At 37.3% G+C, this 25,810-nt stretch overlaps 1 protein-coding gene across 3 annotated transcripts in view; it reads right to left on the reverse strand.

Moving 5' to 3' along the window:
* Positions 1-4,132: 4,132 nt before the first annotated feature.
* Positions 4,133-25,810, reverse strand: part of adgrb2 (adhesion G protein-coupled receptor B2) — a 344,222-nt gene continuing 322,544 nt past the window's right edge. For all 3 annotated transcript variants that reach the window (XM_055220590.2, XM_055220588.2, XM_073858267.1), the window contains 2 exons: positions 9,384-9,437; positions 4,133-4,912 (listed from right to left, as the gene is read on the reverse strand). In XM_055220590.2, the coding sequence (XP_055076565.2) occupies positions 4,736-4,912; positions 9,384-9,437 (231 nt within the window). In that variant the 3' untranslated portion in view covers positions 4,133-4,735. The remainder of the gene's footprint in view (positions 4,913-9,383; positions 9,438-25,810) is intronic.

Genomic DNA, 25,810 nt, shown 5'->3' on the forward strand with positions numbered 1-25,810 from the left:
CACTGAATCTACGAGAAGGAAACACTAAACAAGTCTTTAAATCTGTTTGAAAATGTATTTTCATATAAAAAGACACTCTATGAAAACAGTAGAGGACTACTTTGTACAATCTTATGTATAAAAAACTTAAATGGTGCAAGTAGGATTTTCTTTAATAGCCATCTTCTTTAGCCAATGGGATTGTGTGTGCTGGCAAGGGAAGGATTCAAAGTTTAAAACATGACAAAACATCCCATAGATTAGGAAGTCCAAGGAAACGTGTTCGATCTCCAATAGGTCCGCCATTAGACTGTTCTTCAGTCATTTACCAAAAGTAACCATAATCCTCCTCATAATCCTCCAAATTTTATGTGAGTGTAAGGCCATTCTCAAGAATTTCAAGATTTTAAAGAGCAATACACAAATCTGTTCAAAACATAGTTAATTTAGTGGGATTTTAGGTGTAATTCTCCAGCTACAGTAAGTAGGGTTCTGTAAACGTTTATAAAAAAATCAAACACTCATATGCAAAGGAGAATGATGAATTTATGAAAAAGAAAACTGACAACTGCATCAGACAAAACAGCAACAAAAACAAAACAGGCACTGTAAATGTATTGTATGCATACAGCTGCATAAAATGGAGGACTTACCTGTTTGGTTTGGTATGAATGACCTCACTTCCTGTGACCAAAGTCGTGAATACCACACATGCAAAATATTAAACTCATATATGACAGCAACCTTGAATCTTGGCCCGTGGTTAATAAAGGAAAGATAAACTAGTTTTAACCGCAACAGCGGTTTGGAGATATATATCATGGGAAGCGAGAAGCTCGTGTACCCCATTAGTGCAGATTACTTCCAAAGGCTGAAATGGCATGCTCCTGTCCTGCCACTGTGCCTATATGATGTGCTGACTTCAGGGATCTTTGAGCAGATAAAAACTTGCGCCAAGTAAGAAAAATGTCATGACAAATCGCTATTCCGGCCAGATAATTACCACACCTCTCTCTCCATTTCCACTTTCTCCCTCGCTTTCCCACTCCAAGTCACCGTGTGCAGTTACATCAGCCAACACAACTAATGAACTGGTTGTAAAGAGGAATGGGTTGGCAAAGATGACCTCTGCAGTCTGCTTAACATTAAGCCGACTGTCAAACTCTGCAGTCGGAGAGCAGAAATAAATCTGAATCAATTCAGGCTTACTGGTAGAATAATGCCGCAGATAAAAAATAAACACTCTGTTGCAAAGCCTAGCGAGATGCCTGTATAGACAACCGTCATGGAAGCTCGAATGTGGACGATTTTGGAACGCTGTAGATAGTGCTTCACTAATTGGCAAGCTAACACTACAATACATTAATAAGCATACGAACACAGAACACGCTGGGTGAGAAAGTCCTGGATAAATTGAGCTGAAGTTTGTAGCATGAATGATATTTTTCAGTAGATGTTTATTTTTTTACTGGGCTTCTAAATATAATGAAGAATCAAAGATAAAATCTCTTTAATTATTTCTCCTAGACATCAATCAGAGATCGAATCAAAATTTGGAGAGAGCTAATTTAAATTCTTTCTCAGATATTTCTCCTTGGGAAAAATCTGAGAAATCTCACATATGTCTCCATTAAAGACATCTTTACAATGTAGCAAACTGAGCTCAAATTCAATATGCAATCAAGATTTTTGAAGGTTTCAGTGTGAACATAAAATTTACCCAAATCCAGATTATTTTACCTATACAATCTAGACAATTATATAGCTCCATGCTCTTAATGCATTTTAACATTTGTTTCAGCCCAGCAATGGATTTTGCATTTATAACAGGGCATACACACCAAATGCGAGTTCAACAATTTGCGTGAGTAGATTACAAAGTCAAAGTCAATGCAAAGACGCGATCAGAAGCCTTCTCACGTGGGACGATGCAAATTGGGCGCCGCAATTGCCGCGAAAACATGAGCTATTCGCCTCAAACGCGCCTTCACGCAAGTTGAAAATATTAATCTCAAGCGAAAAATTTGCATGACACAAAGTTAAATCCCGCGAGTAATTTAGAGAGAGCAACGCGATGCTACGCGTTTGGTGTGTACGTAGCATAAGACCTCTTATGGGGCATGCACACTAAACGCGAGTTCAACAATTTGCGGGAGGTGATTACATACAAAGTCAATGCAAAGACACGATCAGACGCGTCCTTGCGCGGGGTGATGCGAATAACTCAAATTGGGCGACTCGATTGCCGCGAAGACACGGGCTATTCGTCTCAAACGCGCCCTCACGCAAGTTGAAAATATTCATCTCAAGCGAAAAATTTGCATGACACAAAGTTAAATCCCGTGAGTAATCTAGAGCGAGTAACGCGATGCTACGCGTTTGGTGTGTACGTAGCATAAGACCTCTTATGGGGCATACACACCAAACACAAGTTCAACAATTTGCGCGAGTAGATTACATACAAAGTCAATGCAAAGACACGATCAGATGCGTCTTCGCGCAGGGCGATGCGAATGTCATAAATTGGGCGACGCAATTGCTGCGAAAACACGCGTTATTCGCCACAAACGTGCCCTCACGCAAGTTGAAAATATTCAACTCAAGCGAAAAATTTGCATGACACAAAGTTAAATCCCGCAAGTAATCTAGAGCGAGCAACGCGATGCTATGCATTTGGTGTGTATGTAGGATAAGACCTCTTATGAGGCATACACACCAAACGCGAGTTCAACAATTTGCGCGAGTAGATTACATACAAAGTCAATGCAAAGACACGATCAGACGCGTCCTCGTGCGGGGCGATGCGAATGACGTGAATTGGGCGACGCAATTGCTGCGAAAACACGCGTTATTCGCCACAAACGTGCCCTCACGCAAGTTGAAAATATTTATCTCAAGCGAAAAATTTGCATGACACAAAGTTAAATCCCATGAGTAATCTAGAGCGAGCAAAAACAAGGCAAATCTGTCAGTAAAATTTTAATAGATGTCAAGACATAAAAATAAATGTTAAATAAAAAACTGTTGACTTTGATTACATGAAGAAATATCATATATATTGCGCAAATTATTTTGTCAAAACATGTAACCAAATTCAAGTTTATTTTGGCTAGAAGTAGGTTACTCATAGCCAGACTATAATGGGTCTATAGTTAAACTAAATGGTGGAATGACTATTGATTGCTGGGATAGGTTTCAACATCATTAGACTACACTCTAAAAACGCTGGGTTATTTTCAACCGAGCATTGGGTCAAAAAGGGATGAGCCAACATTTGGGTTAAATTAACCCCGAAAATGGATATACTTGACCCAACAATAAGTTAAAACAGCCCAGCATAAGTTAAATTTCAACGCAAGTGGCTGGGCGCATCCCTTTTTGACCCATAATTGGGTTGAAAAATAACCCAGCAATTTTTAGGGTCCAAGTTGTAGTAACTGAGCACCTAATCTCCTACACTACAATAAAGAAATACCTCTAAACAATATTTTTTTCCTCTGGGCTGTCACATTGCATTGTGGGATGGCCCTCTGCGCAAAGGATACATGCAATACTGACTTAGAATTTGGGTAAAACAAGGCTACTTAGTAGGCAGCATAATTAGGTTGCCTGCATTATACAACAGCCTCCGCGTCAGGAGCGAACTCATGAAGTCCTAAAACGCTTCCTCCGTAGGCAGCTCATTAGGTTTTGAAACAGAGCATGGGATTTAAATGAAAACATCACAAACCGCAACTTTCTGCACAGCACAAAGATGGGAAAGTATCAGAAATGTGGAAACTTAGCACAATCATTCACTTTTATGTTGGTAGATCAAAATGAAAAAGCAATGGTTAACACTAACACTAGCAGTTCTTTAAATTTAGTTCTCAGATCCAGGTGTGTCTATGTCCTACTGGGTAAACCCATTCTGGAACGCCATGCTGCCAGGAAAACAGTGGGAAATAACTGAGGAAAATAAATGTGATTTCTCTTTTTGTTTTGTGTAGGATTGAAGGCTCACAGCTAAGCGGGATCAAAAATATTTTCCTAGTGTGCATGAACAGCTGTTGCAAATAAAAATAAAGCACAATATTTTCTCCCCACATTTTGGAACACATAAATCAAAAGCCTTTATCAGTGCCTCCAAAAACATGATACCTGAAGTTTAGGCGACTTTTTAAGAAACAAAAATCGAAGATCGGACAAACAATCCAAATGAAAACACACACACAAAAGATATTTAACACTACAATGATGTTGTGTGTATGCCTGATGCAGAGATGAAAAGCAGAAGAGATGGCACATATTACTGAACCCTTTAAAACTTTCCCTCTCTCCCTTAAAAAAACAAAAAGATAAACTATAACGGACCTAGAATCATCCAAGGAATGAAAAGAGGAGAAACCCTAAAGGTTCAACAGTGTGCGAATCATTAGTACTGGATTTTTTCTCTCCATTATAAAAAGAAGGGTGCAGAAATATTACTTTTTTTAAATTCCCAAATCTGCAAACAGGTGAACAAGATTTTTTTCTGGAGTAAAATCAAGACATCTCAGAAACAGTTTGTTAAAAATTTTTACCATATGCTCCCAGCCCCACACGTTCATTTCATGTCTCTGTGTGAAAATATAGAATAGAGCTTCTTCTTCTCTGATCTGTCCTCGCACCTGTAAACAAGTACAGAATCCTTTAGCGAACGTCCTGCTGAAGATCACAGACGGTGTATGTACCAGAGTTTAGTCTTCACTCAGTTTGTGGATGATGTGTGTTTTCTTCACACTTCAGTCTGGAAGTCTCCTTCGGATGTGTCCGGTGTGATTGCGGAGGAAGTGTCCCAGGGTTTACTGAGTAACTCCAGCCTGTCCTTGTGTTCACTGCTGCCATACGACTGATCGGGGTTCATGGTTTTAAAGCTGTCCCAAGATCGCTGGTCGTCTGTGGTGGATTTGTCCTGAACATTCACAAAAGAGAAAAATAATTACAACGTGATCGTGCTATACTATATTAATCCTCCAAAACCATTCCCATACAAAACTGTATCATAGTTAACATATTTTACCTGCCATATTATTAATAAATATTAGGTTTGGCCAAATTATAACATTTTGATTAAGTTTGAAAACAGAGTGTGACAAAATGTTCTGCAATGGGGACATTTGTGTCATAGAAATGCGTGTTTAAAAAATACACAACACTCAACTGTTCTTGGGCATTTGTAATGTATGTCTAAATTACAGTCTTGCTACGTTTATGACAGACTAAACAACATATGGAGCAGCTCACTTATTCACATTACAGGAATTTCTGTGGTAAGTTTATGCACGGCTATTTCTGTTCATGACTTTATTAGGTGAAAATGCATATAGTCTAATCCATAAAGTAATGATGTATCCTACAGCTATACGGCCTCTTATGCAAATTGCATTATACAGTAGAGGCTGATTAATCTAATCACTTGGGCTGGGATGGATGGTAAGAATATAAAAATGAGAGTCAGTGCAGTTAAAGGGACTCTTAGTCATGATGCCTGATGAATCCCTTCTTTCCTCTCCTCCTCAATCTATTCCCACCTGTCTGAAAATGAGATGAATGAACCAGCATATTTCAAAACATTCGAGTCGATCAATTACGCAGTTGCTGCTGGCTTCCCCTCGGCTCAAATGCCAGCTGATTGCATGTTTGACAGATTGGCAAAATTGGCAAACACCACATAAATGACTTGTTTGAGGTTTGACTGACAATAAGTTTCCTTGCTTGCCTCTTGTTGTTTGTTAGTTTTGCGAAGAGGATGCTTAAAGGGACAGTTCACCCAAAACACAAATAAACAGCTGCAAAACCATATGATATTCTAATGTGGAAAGACAATAACCTGAATTTGACAACCTGTAAATTTACCAGTCCTGTAAATAACTTATTTTGGGTTACATAAAAGAATAAAAGTCATAGAGGTTTTGGAAGACGTCGATGAGAGAAAGAATATTTTTTTGCGCTGCTAAATTGTTTTACTGCCTTAAATGTTTACGTATAATCAAATTGGCTGTACAAGTAATTTCATTACTATTTTAAATCTTGACTAGTCATAAAGTCAAAGGCGGACACTACTTAAAGGAATAGTCCATTTTCTTAAAAGAAAAATCCAGATAACCCACTCACCACCATGTCATCCAAAATGTTGATGTCTTTCTTTGTTCAGTCGAGAAGAAATTATGTTTTTTGAGGAAAACATTGCAGGATTTTTCTCATTTTAATGGACTTTAATAGAGCCCAACATTTAATACTTAACTCAACACTTAACAGTTTTTTTCAACGGAGTTTCAAAGGACTATAAACGATCCCAAACGAGGCACAAGGGTCCCATCCAGCGAAACGACTGTAACCCTTGACAAAAAAAGCACTTTTAAACCACAAATTCCCGCCCAGATCCGGTCGTGATGCGCCAGCGCGACCCCACGCAATACGCCATCACGTCAAGAGGTCACAGAGGACGAACGCGAAACTCCGCCCCAGTGTTTACAAGTGTGTTGAAAGAGGACCGTTCAGACATTGTTGTATGTGGAATGATACTAATTAATGTCTTTGTGTCAGTTTATTGTTTACAGTGGTCCGCAAATGTGCGTTTTATATATGTAACACGTGACCTCCCTACGTCACTACGAATTTACGTTAGGTCGCGCTGGACCGGACCCAGACGAAAAGTTGTGGTTTAAAAGAGCATATTTTTTATTTTTCTTGTCAAAAATGACAATCGCTTCGCCAGACAAGACCCCCACGCCTCGCCTGGGATCGTTTAGAGTTCTTTGAAACGTTTTTTACGTGTTAAGTGTTAAGTGTTGGTTTCCACCAAAGTCCACTAAAATGAGAAAAACCCCGCAATGCTTTCCCCAAAAAACACAATTTATTCTCGACCGAACAAAGAAAGACATCAACATTTTGGATGACATGGTGGTGAGTAAATTATCTGGATTTTTCTTTTAACCCTTGTTAAGAAAATGAAATATTCCCTTAAGTATTTTTACTTCCTACATAAAAGTAAATTTTCAAGTATTTGCATTTTATCAGTGTTTTTTTTTTTGGAAAACATACACTCCAAAGCATAATATCATAATTTTTACTCCACTACATTTCATAATTTCAAGTTTTTGGTTTATATTTAATATTTAAAGGGATACTTCACCGATTTAGCATTCAGCTTTGTATCTGTAGAAACCCGGCAGTATTACTGAATGACCATGTTTCCCTCCCTCATTTCCCCCTGAGAGGAGAGATATCTGCATTTTGGTTCTGCAAAAAAGTCCTCCGATGATGTAATATGACGATTTTTGCATCATCGGAGGACTTTTTTGCAGAACCAAAATGCAGATATCTCTCCTCTCAGGGGGAAATGATGGAGGGAAACATGGTCATTCAGTAATACTGCCGGGTTTCTACAGATACAAAGCTGAATGCTAAATCGGTGAAGTATCCCTTTAAGTACATTATTTTTTTTACTTTTACTTAAGTAAAAAGTACTTTCTCTAGAAAAGTAAAAGTACACCATTTTTATGGAATTAAGTATTAAATCAATTTTAATATGCAATATAAAAGGAATACACAGTATGCTTCTATACTTTAGAATGTGAAAATTTTTTAGTAAAGTAAAGTAATTTTTTCCCAAGACAAACACTATGATAAAGCACAGATTCTTGCAAAATGTAACATAAAAACTCAAGTAGTGTCCACCTCTGCATAAAGTGCTGTAACATATAGCGTGGTTTAAATTATTAAACTAATTTTGATGAGTTAAAGTAGTGTGACAACCTGATCTCACAAATTTCTGTGTTATAGTCACGGAATACTTCGCTCATCCATCCGTGTCACCGTCACAGATCTCCTAATTTTTCCGTGTCCATACCACGGACCCTCCCTTCCGTGTCAGTTTCACGTATTGGTTACTCAGTTGTTTTTCCTATTTTTTTTACCATTGTCGTGTGGGTTTGGGGTTAAAACGACTTTCTGACATAAAATTACATCCTAACCCAAACCCAACTCCAACCCTAACGTCAGGCGCAACTGTTTAAAAATCCGGAAAAAAAATAGTATAAACCAATAGTTAAAGTGACATCCTAACCCAAACCCTAAATCTAACCCCAAACACGGAAAGAAAGTCTGTGTTACGGACACAAAAAAAAAAAAAATGCGGAGATCCGTGACAATAACACAAACGAATGAACGAAACACTCCGCGACTACCCACGAAACTTTGTGAGATCATGTTTCGTGTGAACACATATTTCTTAAAATCAAGCTACTATAATGCAAAATGTTGTGTTGTTTAGCCCATGGTTGGGAAAATATAAACAAAACCAACAAGTGGTTTAGATTTACCTAGAAAATGTCCATAACCCAAACATAGCTGCATCTCATTTTTAATGCTACGTCCTCCTAAGGTCACATTTGTCTGCCGCATATTTCATCCATGTTTATTATTACAGGTTTTTATTACAGTAAACATTTACAGCAACAGTTACATTTCAATGAAAGGATGTAATTGTCAAGTAAGGTAACCCATATTAAAAATCTGACCTCTGCATTTAACCCAGCCTTGGGGAACCCTGGTCCCAGGGTTCCCCACTCCTGATTTAACCCATCCCATTGAGTATAGGGCAGCTATTACTACAATGCACCTCAGTCGTAACTTGCCGGCCATGTGACTCGAACCAGTCACTTTCAAGTTACAAGCCCAACTCTATAACCATTAGGCCACACTGGCCCCCAATGTAAGAAGAAATGTTCATTTTATGTTTTTTTTTCCTGAAATGACACAACTCAGATGACGTATGCAGCTGACAGTGGATGCAATCTTCAAAACAAGATGCAGCTCAACCCAGCACAGGTTCATAACATATAGATTGGGTTTGTCCATATTTTACTCAACTGTGGGTCGAAAATCAGCATTGTTTTATTTTTGTGCCCCTTACTATATAAATGGAAAATAAAAACATGTACATGTGCACACTCACACGCACTGAACTCACACGTGTAGATCAAGCAGAGACCAAAACATTTTTGTCCAATATGTGTCTAGTTGTTCTATTATTTGGACAAGGATGTCTTCTCTTTGCCTTTCATTCAAAGCCTTAACTGATTTTGGGTTGACAGGATCGAGTTTCCATCCACAAGGGGGCGATAGTAGCCTGATTATAATTCACTCAATGTAACAGGCTGACAGTTGACAAAACGGATACAAAAGCAGCCAACTTGCATGCTAAACGCTAAAGAAGAAGCATTTTGTCGAAAAGAGGTGTCGTTAATGCATAAGAGGAGCCCAACAACAAGCTAACGCAATTTCCTTGTCTTTCCACCCCGCTTCCTCTCTGCTCCCAACAACCTTCCTTTACTTCCTCATGCTTTTCCATCTCTCCTTGTCAGGCCTTTTTTACTTACACTCGAGGAATTCTTTTCACCTCCGGCAGACGAAATGCTCCATCGCCTTTCCCTCTGTTGCAATGAAAATGAGGGTGCAAGGAAAGAAACGTACAGGAAGGGAGACAGGCAGAAAGCGAGAGAGGCAGAAAAAGAGAAGAGGTGGATCACAGTCACTGACATGTATTGGGAGGGGGAGCGACGTTCGTTTGAAATTGCGGTACCTCGATGGAGGAGTGTGAGGGATTCAAGCTCGAAAGTCTTGTGCACTCATTTCCACCATCTTTCTTTTACACAAAAGACAACCTAAATGTCTGAAGCGCTATGACAGGAGAGGTAACTATTTTAGCACGTATAAGCAACATTGGACACACTACAGCAGTGGAAGAAGGTTAGCACTGCACTACAATCACAGGGATGGAGAGGAAGTATATTGTGTTGCTTTAGGAGTAAGAAATGAGATGGAGATGTATGCTTTCTTCTAAATCCTGCAGTGAGCTGTCTGCTGCCTATATAGGCAGCTGCTTACTAATGCAGCATCTTTATCAAACTGAAACTCTCTACATAGGCAGCAACTCTGTACGCCACACAAATAGCTTGATGTGTACATGGGTACTCAGTATGAGGTGCCCCTAGGGACTTTTTCAAAATTACCATGCATATACATGTACTTTTCCTCTCACATACACATATGAAACCAAATTCATTCACATACTATAATGAAATGCTCACACACATACAAGTAAAATGCTTTTACAAACACAACTGAAACGCTCTCACACATACAACTGAAAATATTACATTCACAAACACAACTGAAATGCTCTCACACACACAACTGAGATGCTCTCATACATACAATTGAAAATATAACACTCACACACACACGCAACTGAAATGCTTTCACACACACAACTGAAACGCTCACACACACACAACTGAAATGCTCTCACACACACACAACTGAAACGCTCTCACACACACATCTGAAACGCTCTCAAACATACAACTGAAACGCTCTCACACACACAACTGAAACGCTCTCACACACACAACTGAAACGCTCTCACACATACAACTGAAACACTCTCACACACACACAACTGAAACGCTCTCACACATACAACTGAAAAGCTCTCACACACAGAACTGAAAAGCTCTCACACACACAACTGAAAAGCATTTCAGTATGTTGTGTGAAAGCATTTCAGTATGTTGTGTAAAAGCATTTCAGTATGTTGTGTGAAAACATTTCAGTATGTTGTGAGAAAGCATTTCAGTATGTTGTGTGAAAGCATTTCAGTATGTTGTGTCAAAGCATTTCAGTATGTTGTGCAAAAGCACTTCAGTATGTTGTGTGAAAACATTTCAGTATGTTGTGAGAAAGCATTTCAGTATGTTGTGTGAAAGCATTTCAGTATGTTGTGTCAAAGCATTTCAGTATGTTGTGTGAAAGCATACGCCCCCAATCCCTTGACTCCATACAATAGTTTATAATTGATAATAAAAGTTTTTAGGCATATTTAAAAACTGCAGGATACCTCAACTTAAGCTACTGTACAAGTTAAAATGGTTCAGTATGATTATTTTATCCTTTACCCGCACACTCGGTCTCTTGAGGTGCACTACTGCCACCAACTGGACTGGAGACTTCAACCAGCTTCCGTTTCAACTGAAATGCTTTCACACAACATACTGAAATGCTTTCACACAACATACTGAAATGCTTTCACACAACATACTGAAATGCTTTTACACAACATACTGTACTGAAATGCTTTCACACAACATACTGAAATGCTTTTACACAACATACTAAAATTCTTTTACACAACATACTTAAATGCTTTTACCCAACATACTGAAATGCTTTCTCACAACATACTGAAATGCTTTCACACAACATACTGAAATGCTTTCACACAACATACTGAAATGCTTTTACACAACATACTGTACTGAAATGCTTTCACACAACATACTGAAATGCTTTTACACAACATACTAAAATTCTTTTACACAACATACTTAAATGCTTTTACCCAACATACTGAAATGCTTTCTCACAACATACTGAAATGCTTTCACACAACATACTGAAATGCTTTTACACAACATACTGAAATGCTTTCTCACAACATACTGAAATGCTTTCACACAACATACTGAAATGCTTTTACACAACATACTGAAATGCTTTTACACAACGTACTGAAATGCTTTTACACAACGTACTGAAATGCTTTCACACAACATACTGAAGAGCGTTTCAGTTGTGTGTGTGAGAACGTTTCAGTTGTGTGTGTGAGAGCGTTTCAGTTGTGTGTGTGAGAGCGTTTCAGTTGTGTGTGTGAGAGCGTTTCAGTTGTGTGTGTGAGAGCGTTTCAGTTGTGTGTGTGAGAGCGTTTCAGTTGTGTGTGTGAGAGCGTTTCAGTTGTGTGTGTGAGAGCGTTTCAGTTGTGTGTGTGAGAGCGTTTCAGTTGTGTGTGTGAGAGCGTTTCAGTTGTACGTGTGAGAGCGTTTCAGTTGTACGTGTGAGAGCGTTTCAGTTGTACGTGTGAGAGCGTTTCAGTTGTGCGTGTGAGAGCGTTTCAGTTGTGCGTGTGAGAGCGTTTCAGTTGTGTGTGTGTGAGAGCGTTTCAGTTGTGTGTGTGTGAGAGCGTTTCAGTTGTGTGTGTGTGAGAGCGTTTCAGTTGTGTGTGTGTGAGAGCGTTTCAGTTGTGTGTGAGAGAGCGTTTCAGTTGTGTGTGTGAGAGAGTTTCAGTGGTGTGTGTGTGAGCGTTTCAGTTGTGTGTGTGAGAGCGTTTCAGTTGTGTGTGTGAGAGCGTTTCAGTTGTGTGTGTGAGAGGGTTTCAGTTGTGTGTGTGTGAGAGCGTTTCAGTTGTGTGTGTGTGAGAGCGTTTCAGTTGTGTGTGTGAGAGCTTTAAATTTTCAATTGTATGTACTAGAGCATCCCAGTTCTGTGTGCGAGAGCGTTTCAGTTGTGTTTGTGAATGTAATATTTTCAGTTGTATGTGTGAGAGCGTTTCAGTTGTGTTTGTAAAAGCATTTCACTTGTATGTGTGTGAGCATTTCATTATAGTATGTGAATGAATTTGGTTTCATATGTGTATGTGAGAGGAAAAGTACATGTATATGCATGGTAATTCTGAAAAAAGTCCCTAGGGGCACCTCATAACTCAGTGTGCATGTTGCCATGTTAACAACTCATTATTTTGATCATTTAATTGTTTTTTTAATATAGATAATTTTTTGGCCAATACTTTTCAATATTGAACTATGAATGCTAACACTTTAAATAAGGTTGCATTTGTTAATTTACATATTTTTATCCAAAGCGACTTGTAGTAAGGGCTGTCACAATGATTAAATAATCATCTCGTTGCGATTGTTTGACCTTATTGCAAAGATTTCAGATCACCGCAATGATTGCACATTACTCTAAAAAACACAAGGGGGAGCTGTAGCGCCTGTATAAACGAGACGGTATCAAATGGCGTACCTTAACTGACAATGTAATACATTGCAAAGCCATTTAATACAGTGGAAAAAACAGCATTTAAAGGAATCCTGCAAAACTTTCAACTCTATATCACCAAATTGCGTGAATATTTCACGCATGGACCAGCGTGAAAATGTCACGCTTTGCCGTGTTGAGCGTGAGCATGTCACGCTTTTCTGTTTGTGTCACTGTCACGTATTGGTTACTCAACTTTTTTGTCCTATTTTCAAACCATTGTCGCTTCGGTTTAGGGTTAGATTTGGTGCTTGTGTTATATGTCACTTTAAGTATTTGTCACTTTAAGTATTGGTTTATAAAAAAAAAGATACAAGGCTTATTCTTTTATATTTTCTAAACTTTACCCAATTGTCACCTGACGTTGGGGTTAGAGTTTCTTTAGGTAAGGATGTCATTTTATGTAAATCTAACCCTAAACCGAAGCGACAATGGTTTGAAAATAGGACAAAAAAGTTGAGTAACCAATACGTGACAGTGACACAAACAGAAAAGAGTGACATGCTCACGCTCAGACGCAGCAAAGCGTGACATTTTCACGCTGGTCCATGCGTGAGATAGTCACGCAATTTCGTGATACTGGGTTGAAACTTTCATAAGCATTATGAACTATTATCAAATAATTAATTTTAAATATGTGTTTTGTGTATTAATATTCACTGCTAGGTAAACCTTGCAAAATATTTAATTAAATCACAACAGTGTGTGAAAATTATTTAATGAACAAACAAAATGTATTTTATGAATAAAATGTCAAAGCAATAAAACAGTCAATTAATCGTCATAATCGTCACAATTTATTAGGCAATTAACTGTCAGCCAAATTTCATAATGGTGACAGCCCTACTTATAGTGCATTACAAGTTAAACATTTTTATTAGTATGTGTGTCCAAACCTATGAAATTTTGCACTGACAAACGCAAAGATCTCCACTAACAAATGAACAATACTTGATATTAGTTCAGACTGATCTCATGGAAAGTGTTATTGTCACAAAAAAATGGATTCATTTTTTGTGTCCATGGCATAAAAATTCAACTCTTTTTTGGTGCCTTGAGCAGGAATGTCTTTGTCGTGTCACTCACACAAATTTCTATAAATAGTTTTTATCCCATTTTCTTACCATCCCTACTGAGCATAAGCTGGTGAACTGGTTTTAGCTGGTCTCCCAGCTTGGTTTTAGCTGGTATTGCTGGTGTAGCAAGCTGGTCTAGCTGTGTTTTGGGCACTTTTTAAGCTGATCTAGCTGGACTTAGCTGGTCATACTGAAAGACCAGCCGACCCACCAGCTTGAACAGCTTTGCCAGGCTGGAAGGACCAGCTTAGACCAGCTACTGCCACTTAAACCAGCTACCAGCTTATTTTTCAGTAGGGATTGTTGCTTGGCGTTGGGGTTAGAATCATTTTCTGTTACATTTTTAGACATCCTAACCCAAACCCCAACTCCAGGCGAGAATAGTTTTAAAAGTGAAAGAAAAATATTTAGAAACCAATACATAAAAGTACATCCACCCAAGCCCCAAATCTAACCCCAAGCGACAATGATTTAAAAATAGGGGGGATAAAATGAGAAAACAATACATAAAATGACACAAAAAAAAGAAAGTCGTGCCACGGACACAAAAAACTATTTATAGAAATTCATGCATGCAGTTTTAAGCAACTCAAAAAAGCACAAAATGTCAGTGCAGGTCAAATCTGCGCAAGGATGCCAAATCACCTAAGGACCCCAGAGGGTAATCAAATACAACCTTATTGTAAAGTATTACCATATAAATGAACTATGAGTACATCTATCATCAGCAGACTAAGAACTTGGCAATGCATTCTGGGATTGCATTCTTTGATAGGACACATGTACTGCCTTACACTCTAAAAACAAACGATGCTAAATAGCATTAAAAGTGATTCACTGGCTCGTAATCATAGGGGAACCATTATAGCACCTATGTAGTACCCGTGTAGAACCATTGTGCTATATAGAACCCTATCTGGTGCTATAGTGGTGCTATATAACCGGTTCTTAATGGGTCCTAATAGGTGCTATATAGCACTAAAAATGGTTACCCTATGTTTACAAGCTTTTGGTGCTATTTTAGCTTTTTTTAGAGCGAGTATAGCCTTTAAAGTCAGTAAAGTGTTGCTAATGTATAGGCAGCTAACCAGGTTTACTGGGGCTGTACTCTTTAAAAAGGTCCTAATATATTCCAATTAGGTACACATATGTATACCAATATGTACCATTTAGGTACTAATATGAATGCTTTAAGAATACCGTCCCAGTGACAACAAGGGACCATTTTTGACTTTTTTTCTGACAGTGTAAATAAAAATAAATGTACTGCTATTTAATTTATTGATTTTATTTTCCCTATCCTGTTTTTGCTGCCCACCAAAGTCTATTTATCACAGAAAGACTCACCATTAATCTTTCTACAGGGTTAACAACCGTGTCTCCCTACTACACAAACTGCTATAACTCTAAGAGCGTCTGAAAAATTGGAACTGAAAAACTGTAATTGGGCGTGCGTAGACAGCAACACACGTACAGAAACATGGTAGTAATCACAACCTGTATTCTGTGTCCACTGCACAAATGAGAAACGACAAGCACAGGTCAGAAAGGAAGTCTGTTGATGCGCAATAAAAGAAGAGATAAAAGGAGCAGTGTCTACTATAGCACGGCAGAAGGGGAGAGCAAGATTAAACAATGTGGGAGTTCTGTACTGCACTAGAAGTTTCTATGGAGACTATAGGGAGAGAAGGAAAGAGAGGCGCACTTGCTCGGTTCCAAAACCTGGTGAGTTGCCCACTAATGCAAGATTTTTGGATCTGATGCAAAGTCTATTCCAATATGTTCATCAACTCAGTTATGCTGCCTCATTTAAGCCACATTTAAAGGCACACTGTAATTACTTGTTGCACTCACATTTTTTTAGTTTATTCAACTTAAAATTTAAATAAATTTCAACTTTCTTGAATCGTGAGGATTTGTTATAAATTATGAAAACAAAGTTGAAGTAACGCGGGACGAAAGTAACAAAGTGATTTTCTCCGAGCCCTGATAATATTTGCATTTCAAACTATGACATCATCTATACCACGAAACCCTTGATAGAGCTGAAAAATACTGCTTTATTTCGTAATTTCGCCATTTTGCCCATGTAGGTGCAGAAAGCTGTTTTCGATGATAAGTAAATTCCTAAGTCTGTAATTTTTTTCTTATAACGCGTTGTGTTTCTGGTTTCATGTGTTAAATTACTGATCAATCTACAGGTTTTTAGTGCTTTAATACATCCTGACATTTGCCTTCTCAGAGTTTTTCCAAAATAAAGTAAATCGAGTTTAAATGTCAGGAAAGCAACACTTGTTACTTCTGTCCCACTGCTAATACTGTTGTATATGTTGAACGTTTATATTATGATAATTTGATTTAACTCTTTCACCGCCAAGAGAAAACGCTTCCCCGCCAATGACGAGATTTTCCGTCTTTCCGCAATACCGCTATATTCCACAACTTTTTAAACCCGGAAGTATTGCCCTTTGGCAAGCGGCTGCATGTCCGTGTGTTTTAAAGATCGCTCTGAATGGGATCTCTATGAAAAGTCCGTCACAAAAATGGAATTATCTCTGCTTTTTGCTCAAAATGTGGTGTTTTTGCAGAAACCTACCCATATTCAAAAGCTGATTACAAAAGAACCACTGAAGGTAGGATGAAACGTTTTTTGTTTTGTTTGAAAGCAGAGGGTCTGTTCTTTCATCTGGTATATTGTATGTTTATATATTTAAAGAAGAACATTTTTTCTGGAAGGCATTAAACTTTGGTGAAAATCATGAAAAACGCTGGCGCTGGCTGGCAACTTTTTTAAAAAACGCAGGCGGTGAAAGAGTTAATTTCATTTTCATGGTGTGTTCATACTGTTGAAAAAATGTTTTATTCTCAACAATTTAAGTGATTTTAAAATGAAAATGTAATTTCATTATTTTTTGCAAAGATAAATAACAAAATATGTTTGCAGTTACATATTAACAGGTTCACAATCATGTATATTTACTAAAAACTGTTACACAAAAATCTATATTGTTCTGTTGTGTTACTTATATTCAAAGTGAAATTATACTGAACTCGTTTTACATTTGTTCAAAATTACACCTGGTATTGATAGACCACACTTGTGAGTTATTGACCACAGCAAAAATATATCTTTAATGTCTTTAACATTATCTTTTTAAATTACATTTTTCTGAAAAATGGTACTTTCGCCCCTGTTCTACCATATCCTTCACAGAGTATGCAATCCATAAACAATAGGATTTTAAAGACATTTTTTTTTAATAAATTATAAATAGATTTCTTTGAATTATAAAAATGTTTTATTAATAAAATTACTTATCAGGTTCCCTTAGAAGGCAGCTGACTACTCATTTAGTAGGCAATGAGACACTTCAAGTTTTGGAACAGAGATATTGTCTAAGTACGTCATGTCTCAGACACACAACTCTCAGGATGAGCTTTAATATTTTACCTTTTCTTTGATCGCCGCCCTTGGGTTTGGTGACTGTCTGGTTAGAGTCAAACTATGACAGAAAACATGTAGTTTCAAACCAAGGAAAGACAAAGACAGACAGCAGTGAATCATGACAAAATAAAGCAGTAATAATACATAAAAAATGAACAGTAGGTTTCAGATGAAAATACAAAATGAAAGACAAAAGAAGAAGCTAAATATACTGTAGTGGGTAAAGTAAAATAACATGGGTGTGGAGCACGACACAAGGCCTTTTATCAGAGATGAGTGCTGTTATAGCAGTTTTCCAACCTGATTTGTCTTACAGTAATGTATGTACCCCAGCAGTCCCAACAGAACTTACATATTTATATAATCCTAAATATGTGTTAGCAAGTTAGCATTAATATAATCAAAGGCTTTAAATCATTCAGACTTACTTATTAAAAAAGGCTCACCACTGAGCATCCTATTCTCTTATACATGAGCTTCATAAGATTTGACAGTTCAAGGAGCAATTATGAATTCATTTTCTCTTAGACATATCTCATAGTTCAAACTTATTTATAAACAAAATTCAAATAGGTTGTTTTTACAAAAATGAACGTACTAGCACATTTTTGACAACTGAATTTAAGTATCACAAAAGTTGGTAACACTTTATTATAATGTTCATTAATTAACATTAGTTAACTACATAAGTTAACATGAACTAATGATGAACTGCACTTGTGCAGCATTTATTAATCTTTATTAATGTTAATTTCAACAATTACTAATACTTTATTAAAATTTGGTTAACGTTAGTTAATGCACTGTGAACTAACATGAACAAACAATGAACAGCTTTATTTCTATTAACTAACATTAACAAAGATGAATAAATACTGTAACAAATGTATTGCTCATGGTTTGTTCATGTGAGTTAATACATGAACTAATGTTAAATCATGAACATTATAATAAAGTGTTACCCAAAAGTCTACTTGGGGGATACATTTTTTTTTGTATTTACAGTAGATGGTTTTAATAATCATAAAGCAAGTTGTGTGTCATTCAGATAACAGGTCGGGTCAGCTCACCTCACTTTGGCTCGGTTCGCTTTTCCATCGAGTTTAGTAACACTTCGGAGTGGGAGGGATTATAGGTGTGTCATTATATTTGCGCTGCCTACTGCTGTGACATCATACAAGTGAAAGCGTCGTTGTACATTCCCATACATTTATCTATTTCTCAGCCCGCCACAAAATTAAAATTGACCACCACAAACAGATGTTTGCACATCGCGTTTATCACTTCCTCTGTCTTACATGACAGTTTCTGTACAAACACCCGTGGCGTCAGTTTACGCGCTCCGCTGAGCTTCATTTAAGTTGCATTTAAGCATATATGCGAACATGCGCGTCATGAATGTGCCACCACAAATTCCAAGTTATTGTGTTCCTGATTCTCAACCTGTAGATGTTTTTCATCGCTAAAAGGGAGTTTGGTAACTTACAGCAAAGCACAGATGACAACAGGTTTACTCGAGACAGCGCAAGCTAGCATGAAGGTAAAGCTAATCTGGTAGTGACGATTCTCTCAGACCAATCAGTGATCTACACTGTTTTCGCATCACGTTTTGGTATCAGCTCGGGTCGCTTGGAAGCCCAACCGAGGTGGTACAAAAAAAAGTATTGGGTACTATGTACTGCACCCAGTGGAAAAGCCCACTACCAGTGTGCACCAATATGTACCTTTTAGGTACAAAAGTGTGCTTTTTAAAAAGGTACCACCCCAGTGACAACTTTTGTACCCTTATGTACCATTTTTTATGAGAGTGTAAGGTACACACACCGGTAGCTGGGAATCCCTGCATTATGCCTTCAGGAGATTTCAGTGAACTTTGGGGGTTAAAAAAAATCTAAATAATGTCCAGAATTACAGCATAATAGAAGTACTGTATAAGAATGGAATACATAATGATATATACTGTCACCTTTTCGCATATAAGTGTTCCTAGACCTTTGCATTCCCTGTGTTTTAGAGTTATACATTATGCATGAAGTACACTAAAAGCCTTAACTGGTAGTCTCTGCTGAATTACTCTGCTTAGTTCAATGTTACAAACCACAAAGACAAAACAGGCATGGAACATTATCTTTCAATTTCACAATCCAAGCCTGAACAGCAGTACATCACCAAACCATACATGGAAAAATCTGCTGACATGTCGCATCTCACTAATTATGTCTTAATACGCACAGATTGCACATTAGAATTTTGCTGTCTGTCCGAGTGGGTAAAAGAGTCCCATTCCCATTTTAAACTATATCATTAAGTTGTCCAACGATGCATCTGCCTCTAGTCTGCACGATACACAATCTAGAAATATAATTTTGTGGTTAATTTGTGTGGAGAAAGAGGCAAATAAATGTGGAATCTTAAAAGGGCATGGCATAATCTCATATGTGATAATGAAACAAATTACTTTGTAAATTAATGACTTAAAGCTGTACAGGTCTTCAGATGAATCCCCCATCAATGTGGAAACTAATGAGAGTGCATGTCAGAGACAATTTAATACTCGACCCCTAAGTGTAGCAAACTGTGTAGGGTGCCTTCATTTTAAAGTTGGCCATAAAGTACAAATAATATCTCATGTTGAAGTATGCTAAGGAAGCCACACTTCAGAACACTGTTTCACTGCACTGATAAAGAGTTACAAAGAGAAGTTAACCTTAAGGGCACAACAATTATAAAATTAGATTCATGATACCACTTCACTACTGATACTATACATTAATGCTTTTGTGTTTCAGAGAGGAAAGCTCAATCCTTTTAATGAACCATTTAAAATAAAAAACAGCTGTGCTTGATTAGCACCAGTTTAAAGAGGTCACACGACGTGACCGTGCTTTGAATAAGTTGTACATGAAAGCGTTTAACATCTAGACTGATATTTTAGCAGGTGACTTCAGTGGAAGGTGACGTATTTTTTGCTGTAATGTACAATTATATTTATGCATTTGGCAGATGCTTTTATCGAAAGTGGCTTATAGCACATTGAAAGTAGGCTAGTGTGTTCACACAGGAATCAAACCCATGACCTTTGAGCTGCTAATACAATGCTCTACCAACTGAGCTACTGGAACTACCTGTGAGCAAGATACAGAGAAATAGATTTTTAGATTTTGAGTATAAAAATAGTTGTGGATGGTTGATTATTTGCGGTTCTGTTCAGATATTTGTGACCCTGTCTGTGAAATCCATGCTATTTGTGAAATGCGAAGCATCAAAGTTTGATTTCACATTGATTTCAATCTTTGACATAACCTCACCCAGTCTATATAGATAAAGATATCAAGATTACATTTTCACAAAATATATATACTGTATATTTTATATTATGTAAGATGAGATTTACTAGAAAACACCACCGTTTTCCAATATTTTACTTTGTTCTTCCCTCAACTTAGATTAATTAATACAAAGCTACAAAGATCTTTTTTCAATGCTTAAACTTAATCTTTGTACAGCGCGTCGTGAATGTGTTAGCATTTAGCCTAGCCCCATTCATTCCTTAGGATCCAAACAGGGATGAATTTAGAAGCCACCAAACACTTCCATGTTTTCCCTATTTAAAGACTGTTACATGAGAAAGTATGGTGGCACAAAACAAAAGATGCCGATTTTTGAAGCAGATAATAAATGAGAACTAAATTGTATGGCAATATACTTCGACCTTGGGTGCAGTAATATTGGCGGAAGTTTGAGTGAGAGGGGGAGTAGTCGGGTGATTCTCACGAAACCATTGAAACACCACGGCACTAATGATTTTAGCTTTAAAATGTGTAATATAGTAACATTAAAAAGCATCAGAATTAACACAATACTGTGTTCTACCTTGCACAATGTGTGATTTCAACATAAGAATTTATAATTGTAAATTTTATCTCATTTTCTGCTGAAATTCTCATTACCGCAATGTGTCCGGCTGTGTTTGAACATGCGTTATGTTGTAATTTAATCAAATTAACACAAAAATATTAAGAAAAAAAAATGGATGTTTTGCTAGACTACTTTAGATGACAGAAAAAATATTTACTGAATATTCATGTATAATAATAATGAAGAAAAATTAGGAACATGATGTGTCCATGCCTGATGTTCTCATCCTCCGCAACACTTTTTGAGAACAGTTTAAGCACACATACAGAATTTTAATAAAGTTTGATTTTGAGTGACCAAGCACATGGACCAGTTACTTCAAGATGGCTACCAGGTAAGATCATTTTTTTTACAGTTAATTTGAAATAGTGTCTTCTCAGAATGCTTACACGACATTTTTATTATCATTACCGCAACAGATGCTTATCAAATGTTAATTTAATTAATAGAAGCATAATACTTTGATTTTAAATGCATGTGCAGAATCTCCAAATTATGTTCTTTTAGGTTTGTCATGTCATTTTGAAAATATGTCAGTGTTGATGTTTTCTGACTGTTGCGGTAATGAGATTTTTAGGACTAATTTTTTAAATTATGTTACAAAAAGTGTTAAATGATAAGTAAAAGTTTTTAAATTAATGTTCCCATTTACTCCAGACTTTGTTTTTCAATGTCTGGTGGGAAAAAAAAGTAAATTTAAGCAATTTTTACATTTTCATGCTTGACATTTTTAAAAACAAGTTTTCGTGAGAATCACCCAGGTCAGGAGTGATGGTGTTACTGCACGCCGAGGTCGAAGTTCTGCACACTAAGTGCTCTTCCGCCATACAACATAGTTCTCACCTCCATCCGCCCAAAAACCCGCCACGTTTTATCCTGTGCCACAACACTTACTGGTGTAACTACTCATGTAACAGTCCCCAAACAGGAAAAACATGGAAGTGTTTGGTGGCCTCTAAATTCATCTCTGTTTGGATCCTAAGGAATGAATGGGGCTAGGTTAAATGCTAACACATTCACGACACACCGCACAAAGATCAAGTGCATGCATCGATAAAAGATAGGTATGTATTAATTCATCCAAGTTAAGGCAAGAAATAGTAAAAAATTGAAAAACTGTGGTGTTTTCCTTAAAAGGGTACTGTCCCAGTGAAAGATGTGGTAAACATTTTGACCATTTTTGTCTAACAGTTTACACATATCTTTTGGGTAGTCTAAGTCATAGCTTGAATCCCTCGTTCAATGTAGGAGAGCATTCGTTTCATCATCCATCAGAAACATATTTTTCCGTTGTATACAAAATTCGTAAGCAGTGGGATTAAGACGTTTTTTAATAAATCCGTATTTAAAGAACTAGACTAGAACTTGCTCTCGAGTTCCCCACTGCGTTCATTTGCAAGGTCTCCATTAACATCAATGGATTGAACACAGGGTACCAGCCCTTCATTCATTTGGGACCATATGGGGTTCCTCCGCTAAAGCTATCAGCCCAGCCAGCATCTTCACTTAGAGGTTAACAGCCTTTCAAACCGCATCAAGCTCCATTCACAGTAACACAGGCAATTTAGGAGACTGCGAGTGACTAAGGCGGATCCCGTGCCCCCGCAGCAAGAAAGGGAGATGAAGTGAACCCACTGTACAAGAAAGAGATTGAAGCGAGAGTTTGTGAGAAAAAAAGACAATTAGAAGGAATGGACGGTGACTGGAGGTGGCCATTTTGGATGTGTTAAGAGCCCCAGCTAAACTCACTGTTTGGCTGCTAAAGGGACACTCCACTTTTTTGAAAATATGCTAATTTTCCAACTCCCCTAGAGTTAAACATTTGATTTTTACCGTTTGGGAATCCATTCAGCTGATCTCCGGGTCTGGTGCTAGCACTTTTAGCATAGCTTAGCATAATCCATTGAATCTGATTAGACCATTAGCATTTTGCCTAAAAAAATTACCGAAGAGTTTGGATATTTTTCCTATTTAAAACTTGACTCTTCTGTACATCGTGTACTAAAAAATTAAAAGTTGCAATTTTCTAGACAGATATGGCTAGGAACTATACTCTCATTCTGGCGTTATATTCAAGGACTTTGCTGCCGTAACATGGCTGCAGGAGGTGCAATGATATTACACAGCACCCGAAAATAGTCCCCTGCCATTGAAAGCTATTAAGGGGACTTTTCCAAAACTGTAAGAATCAAATGGTTAGAATCAAATGTTTAACTCTAGGGGAGCTGGAAAATGAGCATATTTTCAAAAAAAGTGGAATGTCCTTTTAAAAGATATGTCTGGAATAAGATGGGGGGTGCTTTAGATTTTTCCTTATTGCACTCATCTCTTTTCTAGGCCCACATACACAGTGAAACTCAGTTTTTCTGAACACATCATCGATATCATTAAGTTACAAACTAAGGATCCTTACTTACCGTATACTGTTAAAAAGATTGGTTGGTTCAACATAAAAAAATAAGTTACCTGGTTAATTCGACTTAAAAATATTAGTTCACAACATTTTTTATACAAATGTATGGAGTTATCTTTTATTTAAGCCAACCAGGTAACTAAAGTTTTTAAGTTGAACCATCCAATCTTTTTTACATTGTACCAATCACGTTTTTTTCCCATTTTTGGGCCACATGGTATATTTCAAAGGCCATTTAACTAAATATTTGATACATTTACTGAAACTGTTAATAGTTTCAGATTTATGAGAATTTAAACATTTTGTTTGGTTTACTATATCAAGGGTTAAAGCACTTCAAAAGGTTTTACTGCACTGACACAAACACAAGTACAGCACACCATTGTGGGAAAACGCAACATTTGGCCATCTAAACGTCCAAAAGTTAAAGTTAATACACTGCACAAATATGGACCCTACAGTGTAAATTGTGGCCCTATCACACAGTACTGGGAATCTGGGATGGGTTGGCATGCTTACGTTGACTTTCTTTGTAAACGAAGCTCATTTTCCGTGTTAAAAGAGGCTCAGATTGTCGTGGTGGAGGTGGAGGAGGAACCTGTGGAGGTTGCCGGATTGTTAAAAGACCACTGGCATGGCACTTCTTAATTTTGAGATATCATTTGAGAGGTAGACTTACATTTACATTTATTGATTCAGCAGAAGACTTACAAATGAGAAAACATTCAATGTTTAATTATCTTTGTAAATGTGAGTATTGATTTATTAAGAATAGATTATGTCAATAAATTCTGCTTATATTTAGTGAAATTATTTTCACCCCAGTCAATAACTGGTGACTCGACTTAGCATGTCACAGCAATTACAAATATATTATTTTGTCAGACTCTCACGAACGCCATTATTGTTATAATTATAGTGGCATCAATGTAATCAAATCAATTTTTACGCTGCAAAATCTTTTCCATTGCAAGGCGAATACAAAAAGCGTTATGACTCATGAATGCTGTCAGAACTTTACTCTATATGTGTCAAAACATTGGAGTGATGGTTAGAAAAACTGATCTTTTGCAATGTGACACTTGATGCTTTCGTGCAAACCAAGCGTGTCGCAAAAAAATAAATAAATGCAGCCCAGAATCCAAAGCCTGCAATTGGCAGCAACACAATCCAAATCCTAAAATTGAGTTTGACAAATCCCACTGAATAATATGCTACTCTCAGCAGCGTATATTGCGAGCAGGTAATATTTCAGAGGACACATTGTTTGTTGCTAAATGTTAAGGACAAAACCCTCTGGATACTGGAGTCTGGATGTTAGCAATGCTCATCCGCTAATAGAACATTAAAGATTCAGCAGTCAAGCTAACTTAAACATGAACACTCAGCCCTTTCGAGGAAAAGCAGATGTGCCGGAGCAGGCAGATGTACAGTACTTGGAGAAGTTTAATAGCAGGGGACGAGAGTACGATCCAACTATTAACAATGTATTAATTAGCGTACAAAACATAAGGCTTTGGAAAATTGAATTAACACGTTCTGACAATGAAGTTTCCCACAGACCATACATTGACATTTACATTTATGCACTTGGCAGATGCTTTAATCCAAAGTGACGTACAGTGCATTACAAGGTAGATGTTTAATGAGGATTTGTTTTTCCTGGGGATGGAACCCACAACCTTTGTGCTGCTAAAACCGCCTTTTTGCGTGAACATGTCACGCATTTCTGTTTACGTGTCATTGTCACGTATTTGTACTCAACTGTTTTGTCCTATTTTCTTACCATCGTCGCTTCGGTTTAGGGTTAGATTTTAAATACGTGACAGTGACACGTAAACAGAAATGCGTGACATGTTCACGCGAAAAGGCGGAAAAATGTGTCAGTGTCACGGAAAGACTCACAAATGTATGTGACTATAGGTACATAATTTCGTGATACAGGGTTGTTTCGTTTCAGAACTCAGAAATAAATATAAAATGTATACACTATTTTAAAACATTTGTTGGTGTAAATTAATAAAGTAAGCTACCTGGTTGCATTCACTTTTTTAATTGAAAAAGCGCTTAAAGCGTAAC

This window comes from Misgurnus anguillicaudatus, chromosome 20 (assembly GCF_027580225.2).
Source record: "Misgurnus anguillicaudatus chromosome 20, ASM2758022v2, whole genome shotgun sequence".
NCBI lineage: Eukaryota > Metazoa > Chordata > Actinopteri > Cypriniformes > Cobitidae > Misgurnus > Misgurnus anguillicaudatus.